Source organism: Buceros rhinoceros, unplaced genomic scaffold (assembly GCF_000710305.1).
Source record: "Buceros rhinoceros silvestris isolate BGI_N320 unplaced genomic scaffold, ASM71030v1 scaffold990, whole genome shotgun sequence".
Taxonomy (NCBI): Eukaryota; Metazoa; Chordata; class Aves; order Bucerotiformes; family Bucerotidae; genus Buceros; species Buceros rhinoceros.
Genome location: NW_010390116.1, coordinates 34,818 through 44,142, shown reverse-complemented (window position 1 = coordinate 44,142; position 9,325 = coordinate 34,818). Strand labels below are relative to the sequence as shown.

Genomic DNA, 9,325 nt, shown 5'->3' with positions numbered 1-9,325 from the left:
TCCTTGCCGCACCCTCGCAGCAGATGTAGGCACAGTGGAGGGGTCTCAGGGGGAGTGGTGCCAGGCTCCAGACAGCTGAAATGTCACTGCAGCGCTGCCACTCTGGCCAGGCTCTGGCCACCCTGACCCACTGCAAACTCCTCCTGGGTCTCTCAGACCAAGCAGGAAAGCAACAGCTTTCCTCCTGCACTGCAGTCTGTTTTCCTCCTTGATTTTAAGGCTGCCTAAAAGCCCCACATGGTGATGCTCCAACCTACCCCAAGGCGCAGGCAAAGCCAAGGATTGCATCTCACCAGGGTGCTGAGGGGTGATGCTGGGTCCGTCCCACCCAGGGGGGCGATGCCAGGCCCTGCACCGCAGCCATGGTCAATCATGTGGCCATAGGGCAATTTCCATGAGCTCAAGCCCTGTGAGGGGACCCGGAGCAGGGCTGGGCAGGAGACAAAGCTCTTCTCTCCTTCCTCATGACGCAGCAGTCTGAAATCAACTTTCAGCCCAGCCCTGCTACAACCCGTTGATCCTTATTTACCCTTCAAACAGGAAAAGCAACTCTCAGCATAGCTCTTTTACGATTTTTTTTACACCAAGCCACACTAAAGGGCTGCTTTAGTTGACATTAGGCTCTTTAACTCTGAGCACACATCTCACGGGTGACAACTTGCCTTAGGGCTCCAGAGTTGTTTCCAGGACAGACGGACGGACGTTCATGAGGCTGCAGCCCTGAATTTTGAAGGTAGGAGTGGATTCCCGGCCCCTGGGAGCTCTGCACATGGGGTGTCATGCACCCATCCCATCTATCAGGGTGGCAGTGGGAGAGCGGGGGGCAGATGGACTCACTCAGGTAGGAAATACTTCAGGCTCCAAATTGCAAACAATCCCCATTCACATGGGTGAAGATGCTGCAGGATTTGGACAGGTAGAAATATTTCTGTCCTTAGGTCAGGCATCTCCAAACCTGCTGCTCTGCCCAGCGCGCAGCACTGCCCTTCTTCTCTTCCCTTTCTGGTTTTAAGGAGGATGAGCTTGTTCCTGCAGATTTCCCTGACTGGGCAAGGCCAAACCACAGCTTGTCTTCAGACACCATTTTGCAGCCCCTAATATTTGAAACCTACTTTGCATCATCCCAGAAGGAAATGCAGCAAAGCTCCTTGAGCTCGTCACTCTCAGCAGAACAGAAAAGCGTGATCCCTTACCAAGAAATGGGCATGAAACAGAAGCGCACAGGGCAGAGGACAGTCACAGCAAAGAGTTCGGAGGCTTAGAAATGAAGCAAGGTGAACCAGTGCAGTCTGCTCCAACGCACAGGAGCCACAATTTCAACATCAGGGTGGGACTGAGCACATGTGCCCGATAGGAATTTATACATCTTTGGTGACCTCCTAGTTATTGCAAATATGCCTAAACACCGCAACTATTTTTTCATCTAACGTCTGCCTGGCTTTGGTGGGTTGCAGGTATGCTTTATGGTATTTCCTTCTTCTTCCTCAAGGTGATCAGTGACCATTGACCACCCCCGCGCCTGTGCTCTCTCTTCTGACCAAGATGCGAATGACAAGTAAGGAGGGAGACAGACTTTCTTTTCTCTCTTCATTTTTCTACAGTTCTTTATGCCTCCTTCTCGTTTACCTGACCCCTTCCAAGCCCAGCCACCCTGACCTTCCCCCGTCAGGGGCAGGGGAAAAGGCCTTTGTATAAGCATCAGGTTTTAAAAAATTTGTGTAGATTTCAGCCTACTGTATTTTTCCCTCTGCAGGGAAAAATACCCTCTGCAGCTGGGAAGAGAGAGCTATTGAGATCTTCCTGGTTCCATAAGAGCCATTCAGCTGCAATATAAGTATATTTTTCTACTCTCTTTCCATGCAGGGCTGGAACGTTTTGCTCCAGTGAATGCTGCTTTAAAGCCAAATGCCAATCACATTTGTATTAGCAGCTGCTCGGCTGTAGCTAGTGACTAATTGGGGGACAGCAGCCTTCCCAGCGCTGGGAACATAAGAAATACTTGGATTCACATAGCTTTCTGACTAATTATAATATTTATTTAATGCAGAGAGAAATATGAATAATGCCTCCCAGTAGAGGGGTAATGCCTATCTGAGCATCGCCACATGCTCTAGAGATATTAATTAAGAGATTAGAGTCCTTTTAGAGGATGAAGTAAGGAGTATTAGCTGCATTCCCACATTACTCAAGTCCTGGCTGTCACTCTGTGCTGGTAACTTGGGGACACATGTCCCCAAGGAGGCAGGGTCCCTGACCCGCACTGCAGCTGCTCTCACCTGTTTCCTCTCCCACTCCTCACAGTTGTGATCCGGTACGTGGCACTGTTCTTCACACTGCTGGGCACATGGTTCATCGTGCAGACATACTTCGACTGGAGCCTGAAAGTCGTCACCCTACGAAGCTGGACCGGTGAGGCGCTGGCGGGGCTCTGGCTGGGTCTGAAGGGAGGGTGTGGGTGGCCCCATTGTGAGCCAGACCCCAGAGCTGCGTATAGTTGCCACAGACATTTGCACTTGCAGTCCCTGACCAAGGCTATAGCCACCAACTCTGTCCATCAAGGCAGAAAGGGGACAGGTCAGTGGGAAACTGCACTGGGGTGGATGGCTCTGGAAGTGATGCAGCCACGGGGAGCAGTCTTGGAGCGCCAGTGCCTGAATAGCTGCTCCTGGCTTGGGGAAGAGCCAGCAGCTCTCTGGGGTGTCTAACCCTCCTCCTTGATACCCACAGGTGCCACCAAGAAGCCCAGCAGTGAGTACCGCCCTCAACTCCATCTCCATCACACAACACCACTCCAGGGCTGAGGGTGATGCTGGAAGTGCCATAGCTGCCTCAAGAGCCCCTCTTCCAAGGCAAAAATCCCACCCTCCCAAACACAGGGGAATTTTGTTACTGCATACAGCAGCAGCGTGTTTGGTGGGCTCTGCAGGAACCTTCGCATGATCCCCCTACCCCAGCAGAAGCACCTCTGGGCCACAGGCTAGAGCAAGAAGCAGGTCACAGACCCCATCCAGGCAGCATGACTCAGGTCCCTACCCTGGCCAAGAATGGGGAAGCTCTGTGCTGACAAGACCCAAGAGACTGGCCTTGAATGAGCGCCAGCTCCGAATGCTCCCCAACACACACCCCTCTGCAAAGCCCATGGCATCAACTATGCTGTCCCACAGCTTACACCAAGACCAGCACCCAGCCAGCTTGTCCCACCCCACCCCAAGCCTCAGCATCACGGACATCAAACAAGAAACTGGTCCCAGTCCCAGGACAAGACTCCTTTGTGCAAGAAGTTGGTCCAGGAGTTGCCCCTCTTGGTGGACCAGTGTGCTGCAGTGCCAGCCCTGCTCAGCACCTCAGGGACATGGCCAGTGTTCCCCCATGGGGCCAACGCCATGGCTTGCAGCTCCACTTCTCCCTTGCAGGCAAGCAGCCACCCCGGTACAAGTGTGGGAACCAGAAGGGCTGCCCCCAGGACTATTTTGCCTTCAAGATCATCAGTGGTGCCGCAAACGTGGTGGGACCCTCCATCTGCCTCGATGATGTCATGTAAGCAGCACATGGTGGGGATGGGGCAGCCATGGCTGACCTGGTCTTGAATAGGGCAAATCTGGCCTCTGTCGAGCATGTCAACAGCCATCAGAGTGCATTTGTGGTTAAAAAAAATTTGGAAAGCTTCCTTTGGTATCGCTTCAGGGGATATTTTGATGTCTGCATCCACTTTGCTGCACTAGTTTCACCGGCACCAGCATCTCCAGGGCATCCCTGCGCTTACTACTGCTCTCTGCTTTCCTTTTCAGCCTCATGAGCAGCGTGAAAAACAACGTTGGCAGAGGCCTGAACATTGCGCTGGTGAATGGTGAGTCGGGTGGACACTAACCCCCCTCTCCCCACGGCCAGGGTCCTTTCCTTCCCCAGGAGGGAACCCCATCCCAGGCACCATGGCTGACCCGAACGCACATCAGCCCAGTGTTGCCTGGGGTGCACAGCCACAGTTATGGTTGCAAGCACTGCCAGGGAGACAGGAACAATCCCACCTGGGTCATGCACAACGGCTCCATGAACTCCACCAAGCAACACATTCACCATCGCAGCAAATACGACACACTGAGGGAAGAGCACAGCATTTTGCAGCAGGAACCCCAAGCTGGCAGCCGGGCAAAGCCCAGAGCCACCCCAGTGCAAACTGACTGTGCTCTGGTTTGAATTTTAACCTTTCAGGAACAAACGGACAGCTCTTGAAAACGGAGATATTCGACATGTTCTCTGGAGGTAAGCGTGGCCACTTCACTGCTTTGTGGTTCCCAGCCAGGGCTCACACCGGCACTGCTGGCTATTTAGGCTGTTCCTCTGTCGTGTATTTAACGATAAATTCTAGTGGACTTTGACCGGGATTGCCAGCTCAGGTGGTAAAAGCTCAGCTTTCCCTGAGGCCATTGAGCCTGGAGTGCATCTGTATCCGAGGTTGCCTTCTTCCTCCTTTTATGTGTGTGTGTAATAGTCTGAAAAACATAAATCTACTACACGGAATAAACCAGGGTCCTCGAGTCCTGAGAGAGGCTACTATCAGAGATCAGGTAGTTACACTAATCCTGAGATTTTGCAACTTTCAACTCAGGTTTTGAATGCTGCTGGTGGCCAAGTAGCAGATCATTTCCTTGCTTTTTGCAGAAAAATAAATGAGCTGCTCAGGGCACCGCAGGCGAGATGTGGGTCCCCAGCCCCAGTAAGGTTGGGCACAGGGAGCAGAGTGGTGGCAGCAAAGACCATGTCCCTGTGCCTGCCAGCTTCAAATATCTTCCGAACAGCAAGAAGGTGCCCTGAGCCAGGGCAGCATCCACTCACAGCCCCCCTGGCAGCGACTTGCGGGATGCTGTAAATCCCACTGTTGTTACAAAAACTCTCCAGAGTTTTGTCAAGGCTCCTGAAAAATCACATGCCAAAACCACCCCTATAGTGCTTTTGATTTACCCTTGGCTGTTTGAGCCTTCCCCAGGGATCAATCCCCCTTTCAGCTTTTCGGGTTTGGAGCCTATTCTTAGTAACTTGGAGTTTTAGGGAGAAATACCAATATCATGAGAGCCCCGGCTGAGTTTGCGAGCGAGATGTGTGAGGGGAGGCTCCGTAAGGAGAAGGCAGTTGACTCCTGTGCCACTAGATGGGGTGTTGGACTCGAGCATCCCACGGATTCAGGTTGAGGAGCAATTCCTGCTATACAGCTGAAGGCATGGTCACAGGGCAGGCAGCTCTGCAACCGAGAGTTCATTCCTTGCACTGGGAAGTAATTTGGTGTAACTAGATGTCACAGTCAGGGAGCAAAGTTTAGAAGCAAATTCGCCCCTTGCAGTTATACCAGCAGGAAAAAAGTGACAGCCCTGGGCACTACCAGAGAGCCCATGTGGGAACACAAGGTGGGGAACGCAGCTTCTGGGAGCCTGTTCTGCCCCAAGCCCATGACCTCAAATCCTGGCTAGCACCAGCACAGTCAGGATATTTCCCACTGACCCTGAGGAGGTTCCCCCAGCTGCCACACAGCAGTCCCTGCTAAATCCCTTTTTCTTTCCTTAATGTTCTTCTCTTCCAGACATTAACCAACTGGAGACCTTCCTCAATGAGATCAAGCATGGCACCATCGTGCTGACAGCCAGCTATGATGATGCTGCCACGAAGTGAGTCTGGTCTCAGGATCAACACCTGGCTCCCCATAAACCTGCAGCTGGGGGTAGCTGCAGGTGCTGCTGCCAGTGGCAGAGAGAGGACAGGAGGGGACACCCACCTGGCACCACACTAACACCTTCTTACCCTCTTTCAGGATGAATGACAAAGTACGGGCACAATTTATGGAGCTGGGCAGCAGCCATGTGAGCAGCCTGGGGTTCCGGGACAACTGGATCTTCTTGGGAGCAAAAGGGCTGAAGGGCAAGAGCCCCTTTGAAGAGGTACGTGTCCCTCCCCTGCCACTGGCTCTGGAAGCTCCCGTCATCTTCATAGCATCTCCTGAGCTACATCTCAGCTACCTGTCTAGAGAAGATAAGGGCCAGTGGTGTTATCCCCCACATTGAGCCAAGCTGCAAGTTTTCCCACTTTGCAAACTTGCACTGTGCCATCAACCTCCTCATTCATTTTCTCTGCCTTTTTTTTTTCCCTGCAGCACATCAAGAATGATGTGAAGACAAATAAATATGACGGCTGGCCTGAGCTGGTGGAGATGGAGGGCTGTGCCCCCAGGAAGATGGATTGACATCAAGGCCCAGGCTGCCACGGAGGCAAGACCAGTCTCACAGAGATCCCAGCCCTATCTCGGGGATCCCAGCCCCATCACACCAACCTCAGCCCCCCCACCGCCTGGTCACACAGCCCAGCAGCAGCTGTCTGCTCCCAGGGACCAGCCCTTTCACTGCAGGATCTGCGCAGAGCTTGGAGAAGGGTTGTACAAGTGTCTGCAGAGCCTGAGCAAATGCCTGGCCAGCTGAACTGTCCTCATCTGTGGATCAATTTGGGGTATTTTATGTTCTGTCCTTAAACCAAAAACTTGGTATAAGGTTTTTCAGATTTCTTAAATATGATTTCATTATAAAACACTACCTTCTTGCTTCTATATTCAAGCATAATGCACGCGGGCACAGCATGCCATGTCCTTTGCCACCAGCCAGGCATCACCACCACCCATCTCATGGCACTGCACACGGATGCTCCCCCTCCTCACATGGCACAGGGCAAAGTTGTCCCTGGGGATGCCCAAGCCTTGGTGGTTTCCCCAGAGCTCCTGCCCCCTGTCTCCTACAACCACAGGAAGGCCAGACAGCCACAGGGATGGCTTCAGCAATGCAGGGTAGTATTTGCAGACCAAAGTGTTTCCCCCTCCTGATGGCATCTTTCCTGGGTTACACCAGAGTTAATGATAAATCCCTGAAAGTTTGTTATAACACAGGGATGGGCCGAGCCAACCTTACCCAGCAAAGAGGGAGGGATAGGACAGCTGGGGCGGTTTCTCAGGCAGCTGAAGTTGTGCAGCATAACCAATAGGTGGGAGCCTTTTACCGGGAGAGCCGGAGCCAGCGTCAGTCTGGAGCGATGCAGCACCCCCGGGCTGGCAGCCCGCTGCCGGCACCCACACACCCGGGAGCTTCGCCCCGGGAGCTGCTCCCCGACCCGGGGCTGGCCAACACTGCCGGCAGAGGAGAGACCCCTGCCCACAGGCAGGCTGGCAAAGCCCCGCAGACCTCCGTCCAGGGCGGTTCCCATGCTGCTGCCAGCACCGAGGAGGTCCTGGGGGGGCATCTGCCGCTCATGTCCTGATGCGCCATCTGTACCCAAAACCTGCTCAAGCACTGCGGAGATCAGACAAGCTGCACGAGTAACGGCCCAGGCTTATCTGTCAGCATGGACAGGGACAAATTTGCATCGCGTACAGACTAATTTCCGACGATTATATCTGTTTTTTCCCCAGTCTTTAAAGCAGACCAGCCGTTTTGCCTAACACGAGTGTGAAGCATTTCTGCTGGAGCTGCACAGAGTGACAGGCTACCCTGCACAGCCTATTCTGCCTCTAACAGCAGGGTTAGACCCAGCACAGCTTCTCACAGGCAGCTCAGATTGGTTACCTGAGCCCTCCGGTCACCGCTGGGGAGCAGAAGTGAGGAGCATTGGTAGGATAAGGCCAGGAAGAGACACAGCCCATCCTATGCCGGCCACCTTAGGGCTGAAACCCTGGATCCAAAGCCCATCACTACCAGTCAAAACCAGTGCAGCAAACAGTTTTCCCTAAAGGAAAAATCCCCAAATAAATTGTCTTACACCTATAAGAACTTCCATAGGCAAAACCAAAATAAAACCCCAGAGGAATCCTGCAATAGCTGTAGTATTTTATCCCAGCTTACCCTCCTGTGCTCTTAACGTGCACCTGATCATGCCAAGGGAAGCCTCTGCCACAGATCGAGCCCTAAATCTGCTGCAACAGCAGCGGTTAATCCCAAGCGCTGAATCATCCCTACCCGCGGCAGCGGCGAGAAATAGCACAACAGACACAACAGTCCTCACATCACACAGCCCTGCCGCACTGTCAGCATAAATATGCCAACTATTTTAAGCCCCCTCAAAGGATCTAGATTCACTCGTAAGCCAAACTGAAAACAGCCCAAGAGCTGTAAAGGCGGCTGCAAGGGGTAAACCAGCACACGGCATCGGCTACAGCCCAGAAAACAACCAGCCCCTTTCAGCCACAGGAAACTCTTCCTAGCCCCTTGCAAGGCACGTTAGAAATCTGGTTTAAAGCCAAAATAAAGGAAATTTATGTTTCAGCACACTGCAGATGGTTAAAACTAGCTCTGAATCCATCACGGAGCAGTGACTAAGGTACATTGCTATTTTCACAAACAGTGAGAGCCAGAAGTGCAGCTTCTGTGCAGGGACCTTTATCAGCAGCGGGTGTTTTGAGGAGCCATTCCTGCCAAAGTCACCCTGTCCCGATAAATAAACTGAAACTTTTCCAAGGTCCAGAATCTGGGAGGCAGGTGTATAAATATGGCTTCAGAGTGGAATTTAATTTGCTCATATTTTTAAAAGACCTGATAAGGATGGTGGCTGCAGGGACAGCAATCCCCAGATAAGTTTTTTTAGTGCCTTGGCATTTGGAAAGCTGTATTACTGCAGAGACAGGCACCTACCTGGCTGGTTTTCACCGTGCCGCAACGCCCAGAGACTTCAGCAAACCCCCGCCCTGACCTACCCTAACCTCCCAGGACGCAGCTCTGGGTGACCTGGGCTCACTCGGGGGGCTCCAGCGCTGCAGCAGCAAACAGGCAGCCTGGGGCATTTGCAGGAGCGAAGTTTGCAAAATCCGGTGCTGCAACAGGAGCCAAGAGCCCGGGTGCAGGTAGGTAGCAGAGGGATGATCCTCCTTTATTTTGGGGGTACAGACTTATTTCAACAAAGCACCAAAGGAGCAGCTAGGGAGGATGGCACAAGCGAGGACCGACGGGTGCTGGGGCCCTGCAGCCGGGTGAAACTGCGTCCTGTGACATCTTGCCCTGGCAAAATCCGGTGCTGCAACAGGAGCCAAGAGCCCGGGTGCAGGTAGGTAGCAGAGGGATGATCCTCCTTTATTTTGGGGGTACAGACTTATTTCAACAAAGCACCAAAGGAGCAGCTAGGGAGGATGGCACAAGCGAGGACCGACGGGTGCTGGGGCCCTGCAGCCGGGTGAAACTGCGTCCTGTGACATCTTGCCCTGTCAAGTGCAATTACTGTAATCTTCCACAGCTTCTCAAAATACGGATCCCGGCTTAGAAACTGGGCATCCGCAGCATGAAAGCTGCCTTTGTGCCCGGGCAGAGAC

At 53.0% G+C, this 9,325-nt stretch overlaps 1 protein-coding gene across 1 annotated transcript; it reads left to right on the top strand.

Annotated features, from left to right (window-relative positions):
• The first annotated feature begins 1,542 nt into the window (after positions 1-1,542).
• Positions 1,543-6,229, top strand: FAM3D (family with sequence similarity 3, member D). Its single transcript, XM_010136558.1, has 9 exons — positions 1,543-1,555; positions 2,302-2,409; positions 2,728-2,748; positions 3,414-3,537; positions 3,789-3,847; positions 4,210-4,260; positions 5,573-5,657; positions 5,801-5,927; positions 6,140-6,229. The coding sequence occupies exons 1-9, from the start codon at positions 1,543-1,545 to the stop codon at positions 6,227-6,229; spliced, it is 678 nt and encodes a 225-aa protein (XP_010134860.1).
• The last annotated feature ends 3,096 nt before the right edge of the window (positions 6,230-9,325 follow it).